The sequence below is a fragment of the Mugil cephalus genome, chromosome 12 (genome assembly GCF_022458985.1).
Source record: "Mugil cephalus isolate CIBA_MC_2020 chromosome 12, CIBA_Mcephalus_1.1, whole genome shotgun sequence".
In the NCBI taxonomy this organism is placed as follows: domain Eukaryota; kingdom Metazoa; phylum Chordata; class Actinopteri; order Mugiliformes; family Mugilidae; genus Mugil; species Mugil cephalus.
In genome coordinates this window covers 12,613,911-12,630,596 of record NC_061781.1, presented here as the reverse complement: position 1 = coordinate 12,630,596, position 16,686 = coordinate 12,613,911, and the positions used below count along the sequence as shown (strand labels likewise).

General features: G+C 44.6%; 1 protein-coding gene across 5 annotated transcripts in view; it reads left to right on the top strand.

Moving 5' to 3' along the window:
• igf2bp2a (insulin-like growth factor 2 mRNA binding protein 2a) overlaps window positions 1-16,686 on the top strand; it is a 49,304-nt gene that overhangs the window by 26,146 nt on the left and 6,472 nt on the right. For 2 of the 5 annotated variants that reach the window (XM_047601621.1, XM_047601626.1), the window contains exons 4-15: window positions 1,287-1,338; window positions 4,010-4,073; window positions 4,648-4,938; window positions 5,034-5,168; window positions 8,877-8,999; window positions 10,422-10,557; window positions 12,708-12,875; window positions 13,422-13,490; window positions 14,158-14,280; window positions 15,307-15,381; window positions 15,548-15,679; window positions 15,981-16,094. In XM_047601621.1, the coding sequence (XP_047457577.1) occupies window positions 1,287-1,338; window positions 4,010-4,073; window positions 4,648-4,938; window positions 5,034-5,168; window positions 8,877-8,999; window positions 10,422-10,557; window positions 12,708-12,875; window positions 13,422-13,490; window positions 14,158-14,280; window positions 15,307-15,381; window positions 15,548-15,679; window positions 15,981-16,094 (1,482 nt within the window). The remainder of the gene's footprint in view (window positions 1-1,286; window positions 1,339-4,009; window positions 4,074-4,647; window positions 4,939-5,033; window positions 5,169-8,876; window positions 9,000-10,421; window positions 10,558-12,707; window positions 12,876-13,421; window positions 13,491-14,157; window positions 14,281-15,306; window positions 15,382-15,547; window positions 15,680-15,980; window positions 16,095-16,686) is intronic. The other 3 variants (XM_047601622.1, XM_047601623.1, XM_047601624.1) reach the window with 3 other exon arrangements.

The window sequence follows — 16,686 nt, the reverse complement described above, 5'->3', positions numbered from 1 at the left end:
AGAGCTGCAGTTTGTGTAATTTTTAAACTACTTAAGCCCTTATTTACATTTGATGCACCATTATATTTCCATTATTCTTCTACTCAGCCTCATGTCAGAGGGACACGCTCAGCTTTTGATTCCAGTTTACCGGCTTTCGCTGTTTATTTGCAGGTAAAGATTATATGACGTGGGTTAATATAATACAAAACCATATACGGTTTCTTAATATACAGCGTAGTTTTAATTTGCACTGAAGACTCCATTGATAAAGACATAAATAAACCTTTTTACACCTTCTGAACAACTCGACCCTGTGTTAATAACATTTATTAAAACATAGTTGACTGCTTGATATTATGAAAACACAAATGTGAAGACCACATTGAGTTTCTTCCATGAATAGATTTAATGGCTTTATGAATTTAATTGCTTTCATTTGAGCTGAATATTTTCATGACTGCAACAGGAAAAATAATTAATGAAGTCCGTTTTCTCCTCCAACAAATTAGAAAAAAAAAAAAAAAACGCGGCAGATTACAACTTTTAGATAACGTGAGTCCACTTTATTGTATGCAATTTAATGTAAATTCTTCAAATTATCGGCTTAATGCTGCGGAATTCTGCAAATTAAAACGGAGCTCTTCGCCATTTGTACCTGCTTTCACTTGCTTTTAACACAGAAATGAACCTTGCATATTAGGCTCATTCAGCTACAAAGATAGCATGTGAGGTATAAAATCTAATAAAGCGTGAGCATTCCTGAGTAGTGCAGGTATTTCTTGTTCCATTGATGTTGCGTGACTGCGGCTCATGATATCGGGGATAGTAAAGCACCGACACTCTCTCCAGCGCTTGGCTGCCGGTCTCAAATGCCATTCAGTTTTTCTGGTCCTACTATTTACAGGCTGGTCTGCAGCGGCTGCTGTCGCGTGACTGTCATTAGTAGACGGCGGTTTCCATCCACCGAATTTCCAGATGTTCTTAGGAGCTATTCGTTTTTTTTATCCCCTTTAAATTCATTTCACGCAGACATTTTGACACAATAGAAAGCATGCGTGACAACTCTGATGGCACACTTCCAGTGGCGCATTGTTAGGCAGGTGGAGCACGCACAGGAGTGGAATGCGGCCGTCGCTGATACACCTGTACTCTGAGGAGTCAAAATGTCCGCCGCGAAAAAGATCTGCAGCGTAGATCTACTGTAACACTAAACTCCGCCAGCATCCGGCCTGCGCGTGTCACTGTCGCCTTGCGTCACGCGTGTGTAGGTGTGTCACTAACATCCACTCTTGTTTCTCCTCCAGGTTTTGGACGGCCTTCTAGCTCAGTATGGTACTGTAGAAAGCGTGGAACAAGGTACTGGACTGTTCTCCTCCCCGTTTGTCACGCATGTTGTCTTCATCTCGCTCCAACTGTTTAATGCACATGTGTCTGTTTAGCAACACACACACACACACACAGACCTCCCAGTGAGTCAAGTCTCCCTGTGTGACTTCCATCGTCCCACACACAGATCGTCTAAACATAACCCATCTCTGCATATGAATCAGCCTTTATCATCTTGTCTGTCTCTGTGCGTGCGTGCGTGCCTCTTATAAGTTGGACCTGGGGAGTCGAGCTTTTGAATTGCATGCGGCCTCTGTGATGAGCACTGTGTGTCCCCTTGGCCTCGGCGTATGGATTGAAGTGGGCAGACGTGGCAGGCGTCCAGAAGAAATGTGTCCGCTTGTGTGTTTATGCCTGCATGTGTTTACGCGTCGCGTCTCTTTTGGGGAGGCGCGCGGTGGCGATGGGGGAGGACGCTGTAGGCGCCAGTGGTGAGGCTTACGCGCGTGTCTGATGGGAGTGTGTGTTGGGTAGTCAGCACTAGAGCAATCCATACAGACCTCTTCCTGTCTACACATATGAGTAGTAGAAACGGGGGAGGGGGGGACAAACACCCGCAAAGACACACATGCATTAATCTTGACACACACACACACACTCCCGGTGCATCTCTATGAGCCAAGACCAACTACCACCCACTGTTGTCATGACAGGTGCTAAAATAGAACCCAGCAGAGAAATTACTCCACTCAGAGTTTCCCAGACGCCGCCGTAAAACAGCCTGCTCCATTCTGTACCAGCCTCCAGCGCTTCCTCCTCCTCTTCTGTCCTTATTCCTCGGCCCGGCTCGTCAAACGCCGCCGGCTTCAGTGAGCGATAAATAGAGCCGGCTCGCTTGCGTATCTGTCTGTCTGTCTGCCCCCCCCAGCCTGGCCCCCCCGCTTTAGTTTGCGGCCTCTGTCTGACTTCCTGTCTGTCCGCCTCCTGTCGCTTTTCTCCGCCTGACTCCGTGCGCTCTGGTTACAGGGGTGAGCTTTTGGAGAAGTCCCATGTTCTTGTGTGGTATGGTGCAGGCTGCTGGTGGCAGGGCAGGGCAGGCCAGGGCTGGGGTGGGGCGGGGCAGAGCTGGCTGTCAGCGCTGGTGTCAGGCGCCGGGCCAGGCTCTGCCCATTCACCCTCTCTAAGCCAGCTGGGCACTCTCACTGGATTTAACCCTTCCAAACCGGCTGCCCACCAGACGGTTTGGAAGTTTTGATTTTTTTTGTTTGTTTTTTCGTAACGCACAGATGCCTGGTTTTTACTGTAACCACACGCAGCACCATGCATCTCCTGACTCATTTACAACGAGCGATCGCTGATATTCTTTTTGTGTTTTTGCTCACTGTTAATGAACGTTTGGTACCAAGCGTCTGGAGTATCCACCTTCGCTCCAAGGTCTGGCAATAGCGCTCCCAGTTACAGAGTGGAGATCCAAGTTGCATCTTCCGACGGAAAGCCTTAGTAAACCAGAAGGCATTTCATTAATGAAACATGACGCCTTCGCCTTGAAACCTTGTTATTTTACTATCACTGTTGCTGCAAAAACACTTAAATCTTTTAATGTGACGGGCTGGCGAAATACATCTTCCTTGTTCTCAAAGACAACAGTCCACTTGCAGTATTCAGCGGTCAGTGCTTAGTTTTTTTTTTTTTTTAGGTGTCCATTTTGTGCCTGCAACAGTCAAGTCGCTAGACTTTCATATGCTAGAGATTATTGATAGCCCGGGGAAACATGCCATTTGGATTTCATAATGAGGCGTGTTCCAACTGATATAGGAAAAAAAAAAAAAGATACCTCTGCATGCAATTGGATAGTCCTACAACCAATCAAAGCAATTTTATTGTAAACAAATGACGTGTGTGACTATGTCACTGTTAGTCTTTTCTTTCTCTATCCGTCAGCACAAAAAGCCTGCCCAAACTATTTGATTGGCCCCGTAAACCTTAACCGGAGCATAATCACTTTCCAATGGAAACTCCAGACCAATTTCCGCTACTGAAGAATAGTGGGCGTGGGCGACAATAATTCATCTAAACTTAGTGAAAGGTTAGCATTTCGTGCTTGACGGACGACTAAAATGATCCACCCAGTGTCAAAGCGGCGGCTGGATCGGCTAGGTTGCGAACCAATTAATGGCCGCGTGTTTTTTATCGCATGTGCCGTACAGAGAACGCTTCAATCAGAAGTCACATCACTGTTGAGTATTTTAAGAATGCGTGATCCCTGCGGCGGTCCAGCCCTCCGTGCTGTATTTTCTTCACTGAGCAGAACAGGGCCATAAATCTTTCCAAGGTGTGCCTGGGCCGTGCTCTACAATGTTCTCTATGAGAGATTACCTGCTTTGTTTAGGCTGTCATGTCTAACTTAAATCCGTTATTGTGCAAGTGGCAGAGAGGTTATTGTGTTAACAGCTCCTATCTGTAGAGGAAGCACTGGGGTCTGGAGGGAAGCCAGTGCAGTGATGGCTGTAATGAATTCACACAGACAAGTGCCTCTCCTGGCCACAGCGGGAACCTGGACGCGAGTCCGACTCACCTACGGCAACAACAAAAAGCCCGATATGTGCATGTGTAAATACCGAAAACCTTTGTTTGCTGTATCTCATGTTCCCTCCCCACCCCCCCACCCCCTTTTTCTCTCTCTCTCTGTCCTCTTTCACAGTGAACACTGATACAGAAACAGCAGTGGTGAATGTTACATACGCAACCAAGGAGGAAGCTAAAGTGTAAGCAGCACATATAATGACACTGATGCAGCCAAGTACCGAGAGTAAGACTCATGATACGCTCGCACCGACAAGAAGCTGCACTAGGGGCTGTATTGTTTACACGTTTGTGCTTATGTCTTTGAAAGCCTCTCCGTTTTAACGGAAGCAAATCTAAACGCACCGGCGCTCGAGGAGGTGGTTTTTAATTTGAAGATGATGGCATTAAAATTTTAAATCGTGCCGGAGTAAATCCACAAGTGTGGCATTTAATGCGTGTTTGAGGAAAAACCTTAGTTGGGGGAAAAAAAAAAAAAAAAAAACGAACTTTTTCCAGTCACTGTTAGTGCTTGTGTAGCTCTAATGCAGCATAAAGATGACTTGTGAGCTGTGGTGTTTTTTTTAAATTGTGCATATTTAGTGTCGAGACAGGCTTTTCTCTGACGTGTAACAACATAAGCATTTAAAAGCAAGTGTATCGGAGGTTTAAGACGTTAATCAGTGTTTTAAGTCAACAGCGCAAACCACCGTTTAAAAAGATATCACGAAACTTGCGCACTGACACTTTTCTCTGCTCGCCCTTTCCCTCACGCAGAGCCATTGAGAAGTTGACGGGACACCAGTGCGACGACTACTCCTTCAAGGTGTCATATATAATGGACATGGATGCAGCTCCAGCCGTCCAAGCCCCCCGCACGCGGCGCGGGGGTCGGTCTTCCCGGGATCAGGGCGCCTCTCAGCCCGGGCCGTCGGGGGGCTTTGGCTCTCCGCGGCCCAGGCAGCACGACTTCCCGCTGCGTATACTCGTGCCTACTCAGTTTGTGGGTGCTATCATTGGCAAGGAAGGCCTCACCATCAAGAACGTCACCAAAGTGTCACAGGCCAAGTGAGCTAAAAGACTAAAAAAATTATTATTATTATTTTTTTTTTAATTCAATATGCTCTGCAACCTCCGTATCCGTATAATTCTCCTCCTCTCAGGGTGGACATTCATCGGAAGGAAAACGCAGGTGCAACAGAAAAGCCCATCACCATCCACTCGACACCTGAGGGCTGCTCCTCCGCCTGTCACATGATCCTGGACATTATGCAGAAGGAGGCCAACGAGACCAAGACGTGAGTCTGCGCGGCGGCGCGCGCAAACACGCACTAATCGCGCACATGCTCAAAAGTGATCATGTGGAGCATGTATACAATCCCGCTGAGGGATTAGCCATAATGTCGGCAGGGCTGTAATCTTATCCTTTAACCTGCCTGGACACCTTTTAATCTCACTGTGCATTCTCTTGCTTGGACCACTAACACAGTAAACACAGCGCACACTCACATAGGCCAACACGTGACCGCAGCTTAGCATTTAAGAAACGAGGCCAACGCACCTAATTGAGATTGACACTTTTAACAAGACACCGCTCCTTTTAAACTCGACGAGCCGGACTCACAGGAACGCGACTGCATTTCAATATAAAAATGCTGCGGAGCCGTCAAAATTTGCCCGCGGCGATGTACTGTAATTAACGTTGTGCTTTAATTAGTATTCTCACATATTATTTTTTTCTTTTATTTTTTTACGTGCCTCTAATTCAACCTGATGTTTGAAAGGAACAACTTTAAAATAGTTTTTTTGTGACGAGAGTAGGGCATTATACCGGCAAAATGAAATTTCAACATTGTGCTAAAAATGTGCATATGATAATATCACGTAAATGATCCGGTGCTGCTTGAACACAGTGTGGGACGGATCCACTGAGATCCCAATTTGCGATCTAGAATTTGCGGGTGATTTACTAAGACTGTTTGCATAAATCACACTGAGTGTATGTAAATGAGCATGCACTATTGGTATTCACCGTTGAAACTCTGAGATAGCAGGTTGGGTGACTGCAAGCACAAAATGGCAATTGGTGTTGTTACATCGAAGGCCGAAGAGGCAAAAAAACACATTACCAAATTAGACCAAAACAGTGACGGAGAGGCACGCACCATGTCGACAGCGAGGCCACACTTAACTCTCAGAAAATGCACCGATGACCAGAAAAACAGAAAAAAGAGAAATGTTCCACATTGTAGGCCCAGTTTGTTTCCAGCGAACTGGGCGTTTTGTTTATTTTTTTGTGGCTGCCCGATGCCGCACCGCTCATTTATTCATTTCAACATTTTTTTTAATTCAGTAAATAGAGGCTGCCCAACGATTAGCCGATGAGTGGCCGCTCGGCTCCGCTCTTTTAATTAAAATTAATCGTAAATTTATTCGCGGAGCGGAGCCGCTCAGCCGCTCGTGCGGCATTTGCCCGCTTTGCCCTGTGGCCAGTCCATCAGTACGGGAGGGTGTCTGTAAGAAACAAGAACAGAGGGAAAACCAGCTCATATCTCATGGAAATGAAACAGGTGGATGGAAGAGTCATTGTAGACCATGGTGAGCACATATAAAACACGCAAATTATCTATTGGACACATTTGATCCGTTGTGAACGAAATGTGAAAAGGAAAATGTGTGAATACCTCCCCCCTACACTGACAGGACAAACCATCCTTTTGTTAAATACAGACGCAGTTTCTATGACCAAAGGTGCTTTAAGCTTTGATAAATCACCTTGAGTGTGCTAAATTAATAGATTTACATTTCCTCCTCCCAGCACATGCAAATTTGCATGTAAACGCCTCGTATTGCATCATTAATTGAGGGACGTGTACCAACAGGACGACGCGTTATTTTGCACCTTTGCGACCTTTAGTGCACGTTGTTCAGTTTGTACTTATATTTGTGCGTGTGCAATGAGTTTGTACTGTACACGCAAACCTCTAGCAGATCTGGTCCCCTGTGTCTTGCATCTTCTCATCACCCAAAAGAGACAAAACGATATAAATAAAGTTGGATTTTGCCGTTATTATTTACATTTTTGCTGATATCGTGACATTTTTTTGTCCATGGCAATCGTGACGTGAACGTGAAACCACATGATGACGTTCAGCCTCATTTTCGGAAATAGATTTAAAGTTTGTAAAAGGGGGAACAAAGTCTTCACATGGGGATTTACAGTAATAAGTGAGATGCTTATGCAGGTAGCACAGTAGGTGGATTCTGTTACCGTTGGACTTCATTAAGATGCCTTTTCTCCTGTATGTGTTGTCTTCATGCCATGCTAGGCTAAGTGGCTGCAGGCGTAGCTTCATAATTACTGTACTGACATAATATCACCATCAATCTTCTCATTACTTAGTCAGGAAGAAACAATTTTAGGAAAATTTAGGGCAATTTTGAGCGGAATGCACAGCCAAATGTATGAATATTATGGACTGTTACAGGAAAATTCACAATAACATCCACACCTCTGCTGGCTGCTGCTAATAATACCACCCTGCCCTGCCTGGGTGCCACACCTGCAGAAAGGAACCTGTCACCTCGACCGGCCCACGCCCTGTAATTTTAGCCACTCCGCATCCAGTGAAACCGAAACCACTTAACTTGGCCTCTGAGCCTGCAGCGCTGCCATCTCCCCTCACTTGCCCCGGAGCTGTCGCCAAACTAATTTCACCCTACAACACAGGAGATATATATTTACAGATTATAGCAGGCCCCGACCTGCTGCCCCCTCCCCCTTCACACACAAACACCCGCACCCACACCAACCACCAAGTGTGTGACCCAGCCCAGAAGAAACCCCCAGCATCTGGCTACCCTACACCACAAACCCAATTTACATTCACACCCTGCAATTGTCCCACAAAGCCGGAATATAGATTATACAAAAATGACACCCATTATCATACCAACTCCACACATTAGCAACACAAAGTTGGTTTACGTAGTTATGGATTGAGTTTAGAAGCAGGAGGAATCATCCATTTATCTCAGCTAATTATTTATCATTTATAACTTGCCCGTCCGCGGCCAAACTGTCGCAAATTAGTAAATTGCCTCCTCTTCCTCGAGTTAGAGACTTGAATTTGGAGAAATTACACAACCGCTGCAGTTTTTTTTAACCCATCCGTGCTGTGTTCCGGGCTTTTGTCAAAGCGATGGTACATGAGCACTGCTAAATCACCGTAATTTGTACTGTACAAAAAAGAAAATGGGACACTCCCCATTTCGCCCAAATTGCAGCGCTTTTATTATCTGCTTTCCTCCTGAATATTTTTTAAGAGCATCTTGTTTCTAGATTAACAGGATGTCATGTAATGGTTCAGGGCCAAACCTTACTTTTATATGCACTGATGTATTTTCTTACAAGAGTATTTGTCTTAGAGAACTCTAGTTCCTTCCTCTAACGTCATGCTTCATATAGGTTGTGCCATTGTGTTGGTTTGGCAATTGATTATTAATGAGCACAGCTTTACACTCTTTTTCTGTCAGTTTACATGATTCTCTTACTACAGTAGGAAACTAGGAAACCAAGGGTCCAGAAATTTCTGACGCAACTCGTTTTGAAAAAAAAGAAAAAATAATAGTTCGAAATAGGAAAATCTTTACTTTCACTGTTTTCATTTGCCCACAGTGATGCTGACACATGAACAACAGATCATTTTAGTTTTCAGTGATCTTTTCTTTTCACCTTTTGTCAGCTGTTAGCAGTCTGTGGTGCACAACAGCGTTTATTTAAATAAAACGTGAACTTCTGGACATACAGGAACACAAAATAAGCACAAAACAGGTTAAAGCTGATCAGCTTCTTGTCAAAGCCTGCGTTTCTTTGTGAATATCTGTAAAATCAAAAGGCACACGTCATACATTCTGTGTCTTAAAATTGCCCCCTGCACTTACGGCAGATATCCACATTCCTCCACTCACCCTCTAACCTGTTTTGTGTCACTGTGTGTGTGCAGGACGGAGGAAATCCCTCTGAAAATCCTCGCCCACAACAGCCTCGTGGGTCGACTGATTGGGAAAGAAGGCCGCAACCTGAAGAAGATCGAGGAGGAGACAGGGACCAAGATAACCATCTCCTCGTAAGTCGCCGCGACCGCCTCGACCGTCTCGACCGAAGAACGGCGGCAGATCATTTCAGAGACAAAACGATTTTCACTTAGATTTCATTTCGGCTTCTCGTATCCGCACCTTCCCTCCTCGCCTGCTCATTAACCTCTCAGCGTGCGCCTTCTCTTAACTGAGTTGTTACAGAAGAAACGTGAAGAGTTGATTACCGCTCCTTCACTCCAGAACATGATATTAGCGAGGTGGTGATTACACCCCATTTAACGGACTGTGCTCAGCAGCCTTCGTTCATTTGGGGCTAATGGATTGCTCTATCTTTGGGAGGGCGTAATGAGCCGTGGGGAAGGGACAGACAAGTGAAGAAAGCGGAGGAGAAGAGGGCACTTTTAAGAAATACAAACAGAACATTTAGAACCAGCGGTTCTGCGAAATCAATTTGGCAGGTCCGCTTTGTGAATCGATGGCATCTGCTTCAAAAGCCCAAAGGTGTTAACATTTGTATTACATCCAGGCTAAGCAGTTAATGGGGCGATCGCTTACTTGACTCGGGTGATTTTTTTTTGTCTGGAGTAGTATTTTCTCAGCGGTGCTCTGCGCTGGTCGCCTCCTGCGTAGATCTCTTATGAAGTTCAGGACGGAAAACTTCATTGAAGTGAGCATCAAAGCTGCTGACATTGCTTAAAAAAAAAAAAAGAAAAGAAAAAATGTGACAACTCACAAAAGATTTAGTGTTTCTCACCCCTGGCGTAAAACCTTATTAGTTTTTTATCTAACTGAGGTTAATTATGAAATGCTGCAAGACTTAGTCATGATTTGGCACGTGTGGCCGTGCGCAAAATTAAAAGATAACTCTAACCGCTCAGATTCTCACACAATAGCTGTTTAAATTTTTATACATAAGGCTCAGCCCATGAAGAGAGTTGGAAAAATGTCTTCTGTGCTGCGTGGGGTTTTCAGGTCTTGTAATGCCACCAGGGGCGCTCTAAGTGAGTGCCTGAGGACTACAAATCATTGTAATCGCAACAACATCCAGGTCGTAATTGCGCTGCGGACGCTCATATATCTCTGGCACTGAAATTCCTGAAATCTTACCAAACGCACATGTTAGCGTATGCTGCGATATTGTCCGAGCACAATGCCTCTCAGAATCTAAGAACGTGGTGAACGTGAACATGCACAAGTCGTTTACATGGGAACTAAAACCAAAATGGAGCCAAAATGCTGTCGTCGCCTCCTATTGAAAGACACCGTTGAGTCGCCTTGTGGGAAGTGTAGTCTCCTGGGAAATATCTCTCCCGCTGTCTAATATCGGTTATTTTAATCTGTGTCTTCCGACAACTAAATTCCGCAGAACACGCGAGCCGAATATGCCTGTGTCCGTTTTTCTGCACTTGCGTGCGCTGCTGTGCTTATTTGTTGCGCGTTGTCTCTTGCAGGTTACAAGACTTAACCATTTACAACCCTGAGAGGACCATCACGGTGAAGGGCAGCTTGGAGGCGTGTTGTAAAGCCGAGGTGGAGATCATGAAGAAGCTGAGGGAAGCCTACGAGAACGATATTGCTGCTATAAACGTAAGCTCCACGCCTCCCGTCCGCGGGGCCTCTTGATTTGTTTGTGTCTGTGTGTCGACGCTCGCGAGGTCGACTCACGCGGGCTGACAGGTGAACGACGGAGAGGGGCGATGATACGCAGTGGGATAATATCGCCTTCCCATTCAGTACACGTTACCGCCGGCATTAGTAACAGCGGCTTGGTAAATGGGTAACAGTAAACGATCGCTGAGTAGCTCATCGGTGATTCGAGTGTTGTGTGTGTGTGCGTGTGTGTCGACCTCTTTCGCTGAGCCTCTGACTCACGCTCACTTCACCACTGTGTGTGTCCGTGCTCCTGCTGTAACACACTGCGTTTCCCAGCATCCATCTGATATCTGTAGGCCGCTCGCTCTCTCACCCGGCTCCTCTTTCACGCCTGCCCCGATGACATCACTGGGGCGGGCAGCCAGAGAGGTCGACCCGGGAGGCGGACAGATGAGGGCGAGAAAAATTGCTTGCAAATTGATTGCGGTGCAGGAATAAAAAAAAAAAAAAAAAATGGAGGCTTGTAAATGGGCCTCATTAACGGTGGTGATGCTCTCCGTTACGAACAGCTGCATCTGACACATTAACGCCGCGCTGACTGCTTTTATTCGCTACTTTCACTTCAGTGCATTCATTAGTTTGTCCTTTATGTTGCTTGCTCGCGTATTTGCTCAGAAATAATCATCACTCAGCATGCTGTTCAATTGTCCCGGCTGGTATGAGGAGTCCTGGCACCTGCCGGCTCCATCTTCGCCTCTACAGTAAGCGGTTAGGGCCATCTAGCGTGACACTGTGGATATTACACAAAAGCTTTAGTGGCAGGACTAAATAAAAGGAGACCGCGTGTCTTGTCATTGCCCTGAAACCAGAATAGCTGATTTGACTGTGGGGGGGAGAGAGAATAGTCCAGTCACGGCATTACAGCAGCAAATAGTCCTGTGGAAACCGCACACGTCCGAAACAACCGCTTTTTTACATGAGCTAAACGAAACCTATTTCCGTCGCCGTGACAGTACATATGTCTAAAGATAGCTCGGCTTTTTTTAAATGTGTCTTTTAATGAGTAAGAAGGAATTTTAAGCTCATGAAGTCAAAGTAAAGTTAAATTTAACTTTACATTTATTTGTCCGTTGAAGAGCGTCAGAATCCACAAATAACAGTATCACAGTGATGAGTAGTTTTGTGAAGGACCAACTCTTACGAAAGACGACCATATCTGACACATAATTTAACCACTGTAACTTTCATGTATTATTATAAACCTACACAGAGTTTCATTATAAGTCTATTTTATATTTAGCACATCAAAAAGTGAAAAATGGAAATTACCATTCCCAGAATGTATGTGAGCATATACATATTGTCATGAAAAAGTAATAAAATAAAGCAGCATATCTATATTTTGGAAATTTGAACATGAGTTGCCTTCCTGTTGATAATAACCTGTAGATAAGCTGGTTGAAACGATTCCTCTCTCACTGTAACTCACTTTACGGGACATCTGAAACGATCATGAATTATGAGTGAATTATGAGTCAGGAAGTAGATTTTAAGCGGTATTCATTAAAAGATACACTGAGTGTAATAGACCCCGTAAAAGCAGGATTTTGAGATGTAAAAAAATCAAATAAACATAAATCACATCAGAACTTTTGCAGATTTATTTAAAAAAATACAAGTTATGCAGTGACACTTGAAAGCAGCATGACACATTTTGGAGAAAAAAGGGGAAAAAATGTCTACATAAGAGTGAGCATCCTTGTAATATAACTCTAACTCCTTAAATATAACTAAGTTAAATATATATATGTTTTTTTATAGCAATGTATGAATGGACCTCAGATTTTAACACAGGAATATAGTCTTTACTCTATGTTAAGGAGTTAAGGACTTATTTTGAGAGTGTGTTTTCCCCTCATCGTTTCTTCACTTATTAGCTGTATATTTTGTTGTGCTCACTGCAGTAAGGAGATTATTATTATTTCTTTTTTATTGTAACCTTTTACAGTAAATGTAGGAAATGTAGAATCCAGGGTGAAATCTGATCTTCTTTTAATAGCAAGTTGAAAAAAATAAGTAATAATGATTAAAAAAAAGCCTTTAATTCTCATCTGTCATCTTCTTTCCTGGTACTCTTCTCATAGCTGAATTCTGCCTATGCCTCTCCTGCACAGCAACAGGCCAACCTGATCCCAGGCTTGAACCTGAACGCTCTGGGGATCTTCTCCTCCGGTCTCCCGGTGCTGCCCCCTGCTGCTGGACCACGTGGCGCTGTGCCGCCTGTGTCCCCAGCAGGATACAATCCATTCTTAGTGAGTACACATTTTTGTTTTGACAACATACTAAGCGAATGCACACAGTCATGCAACGTGTTTGAACCAGAAAATGTTTTTTTTTTTTTTTTAATAATGCTTCTCTTAAGACGACCGCGCCACTGCTGGTTTTCAACTGCAGGAATAGTTTAGTTTCTCGCTCCTGCACCTTGTAAACCGCGTTTCCCTTGAAGAGCGTTTCAGAAAAAAACAACACAGTGTTGACTCAGGTCTTCCTGCATGATGCCGCACACAGTTTGAAACGAGCAGAATTCCCCCCATCGTCTCCAGAGATGAGTCAGTTTGTCTGTAAAACAAAGTCTCCACTCATTGCCTGACGAGGACGAGCCAGAGCGGTGTGAGACAGCGTGTGAGAATTTGTCCGCCTGCTCCGCCGTCAATAAAGTCAGAGTGTGATTCACCGAGAGTTTATGCCCCGAAATTCCCCTCAGCGAGAGCGACGGACGTACGTGCGTGCATGTGTGTGTCTCGGCGTACGTGTGTTTACGTGCCATCTGATCGGCCTGCTTGTCGCTTCACTTTCAGAGTCACTCTTCACATCTCAGTGGCCTGTACGGGGTTCCTCCAGCAAGTGCCATCCCCCACCAGCACTCAGTATGTTCCCTCAAATCTGCACTACAGTCAGTGTTGTCTTGGTGATCAGAGACTTTCCATCTCATTTCTTATTTCTTTTGTGCCACTCCATAATTGTTTTAATGGTCAAAAGCACATTTTTCCACTTTTTTTTGCACTCCCTTTAGACTCTTCTTATTGTGTGAAGGTGATTTATACACAAGAGGAAAAATCTTTTACCATGAATCCTGTGGGAAACCAGATAAAGGAGGTCTGACTTAGAGGGATATGTAAATAGGAGGCCATTACAACTCCTCAGTCAGTGTCTGTAGGACATTGAGTCTGGCATTCCTTCTCACCATCGCCCAGTCACCAGAACACCACAAATATTTTTGGAAGGGGGACTTTTCAGCCCAGAGTTATCCCGTGGCTCATAAAAAATCACTTTATAAACCTCAACTACATGAGTGTTACCATGCTAAGGAAAACAAAAACATAGGGCAACCGTCACCCCTAATAGGAAATATTCCATTCAGCCTGTGTGACAGAGGGCCATGTTTACCCAGAGAGAAAACCCTTGATGAGGGCTTAATTTAGCTCTCCTCCCATGTGGCGTCAGCGTTTTTTGGCCCTTTTCTTCAAGCACCTGACCACTTCATTTTCAATTTTAGCAACTGGTTTTCTTTTTTCTTTTTCCTTTTTCTTTTAGCAACAGGCTCCAGAACAGGAGGTTGTCTACCTCTTTATTCCAACTCAGGCAGTCGGGGCCCTGATCGGCAAGAAGGGCCAGCACATCAAACAGCTCGCCCATTTTGCCGGAGCTTCCATCAAGGTGGGTTTGTTGTCGGTCGGCGCGGTGCGTTGGTGGGTGTTGACTTTGAAGGGAGCAAAGCTTGAAGGGTCGATAGCATAAGTTAAACATGCGCCGCATTTTTCGAGGCTTAATCGTTGAGGGGCCCGTTGTTGATGTGGAAGTGAGTAATGGCTGAGTCAGTGTTACTTCATCAACAACAGCTGAGGAAGTGTTCGCGGTTTAAAAGAGAAATCGGGGCGGAAAAGCGATGACTCGTCCGCTGAGCATTTCTGATGATGTATTCGAGGCCAATTTATTTATGTACCTTTTTGAGTCATATTTGTGTGTTAGAAATAAAGTAAATAAACACAAGTGAGGACAGTACTTAGTAGGTATTGACTGAAGGTTGTTTTCCAGTTAATCTGTCTGCTCGGATGGGGTTTTGAATTACCGCACATAATACCACAAGGTGTAAAAGAAGATGGAAATATGATGAGGAGGACGAGGGATGTGTCAGTCAAACCCAGACTGGACACAGTCTCTGTCCTCTAATCAGGCAGCAGGAGCAGAAAACGCCTCTTTTAAGGCATTTTAACGTTGTCTCTGTTAACCTTTTTACTTCCACAGTAAGAAATACAATGAATCACAATTAAATATCATTCATTTTTAATCTAGATTAATACCGTGCAAGGCAAACATAATATTTTGACTAATCATTATTAAAATGTTTGTGCAGAATATAAATACAGAAGCAGTATGATGCATATTTTCAAGTCATCTGTTAAAAAGCGCTGTATCTCAAAAAGTAGATAAAAGACATTTGTGTATATAATGAGCAAATCTGTGCGTCTTAGAAATTGAATGACTAGCAATGGTTAGAGAATGGGTACAAAATGAGAAAATATTATTGTCTAGTACTACTACTACAAAAAAGATCAACCGTGTGGTTACACTGTCAGTCAAAGGCATTTTTTTTACGTGTAATATATGTTTGAATGCGCTGCATGAACTCACATCAAATAAATGCGACCAAAACGTGCTGACTTATTCGTCTCTTTCACACAGATCGCCCCGGCTGAGAGCCCAGATGTCACTGAGAGGATGGTTATCATTACTGGAACCCCAGAAGCTCAGTTCAAGGTGCGAGCACGAAACCGAACGTGCGCGGGAACATTCCCCCGAAATCGAGATAATAAAATGAGCCGACGACGCGGCCCTGTATCGTAGTAAACAGCAGCGCATCACCGCGTGTCCCTGTTTTTTTCCCCCAGTCTCTCCTTGCCTCACGCCCTCCTCTTTATTCCAGGCCCAAGGTCGGATATTTGGGAAGCTGAAAGAGGAGAACTTCTTCTCGGCGAAGGAGGAGGTCAAACTGGAGACGCATATCAAGGTTCCCTCAACTGCAGCTGGCAGGGTCATCGGTAAAGGTGGGAAGACGGTGAGTCGCTGAAAACGTGTCGCTTTAGTTTATCACACCTTTTGTATTGTTTCTGTTCCATCAGGTGCACTTTTACATCGGGGATGTCATTAATTATTAAAAAAAATAGCAAAAACAATCATTTATTAGCATCGTGTACTTTATAGATTCAACAAAAAAAAAACTTCCCCAACAACAATCACTGAATACACAGTTTGTATTTACATTTTGACTCAGGTAAATTCATAATCTGATACTTGGGCTGACGTCTGCGAGCACTGTCTTCAAAGCACGATCCTGACCTCTGGCACATGCGTTTCAGGTGAACGAGTTGCAGAACCTGACGAGCGCAGAGGTAATCGTACCGCGGGACCAAACTCCTGACGAGAACGACGAGGTCTTTGTGAAAATCAGCGGGCATTTCTTTGCCAGCCAGGTACGTCATCCGTTTGCCTGTAAATCAGCCACTGTGTACTGTGTTTGTTGCCACTGCGGTTGAAAGGAGGATAGTTTCAAAAAAAAAAAAAAGCCAGCGTTGGATAAAATGATCTGTGTCATGCACGAAACCAGAGGAACAGGCGCCCGTGGTCGCCGTGCTTGTTTGAGCAGCTGTGTGCGGTGTGCTCACCAAACACGCTCAAGTATCTTTATCTGCCTTTGTTCAACTGCAGCACGCCTCTGTTTTTCCGTTGTGTGCCGGCGCTCGTCTTGGCCGCCGGGTTTCTATTCATTATTCATTTCCGTCGCCATTGTAATTGTGCTTCGACGTGTCGCACGAGAATTAGATCCGCCGGCGTCGAGTGACCGCGTAGCCACATATGACAGTAATCACCTGGGACAGAAGTGTAAAAGACAAAAACACGAGTGAGGTAAGTATTTAGCAGGCATCGATTGAAGATGGTTCCGGTTAATCTGTCTGATTTGCTCAGATTGGAGGTGGATGGGGTTTCGAATTACCGCACATAATACCGCAAGGTGTAAAAGAAGATGGAAATATGATGAGGAGGACGAGGGAGGTGTCAGTCAAA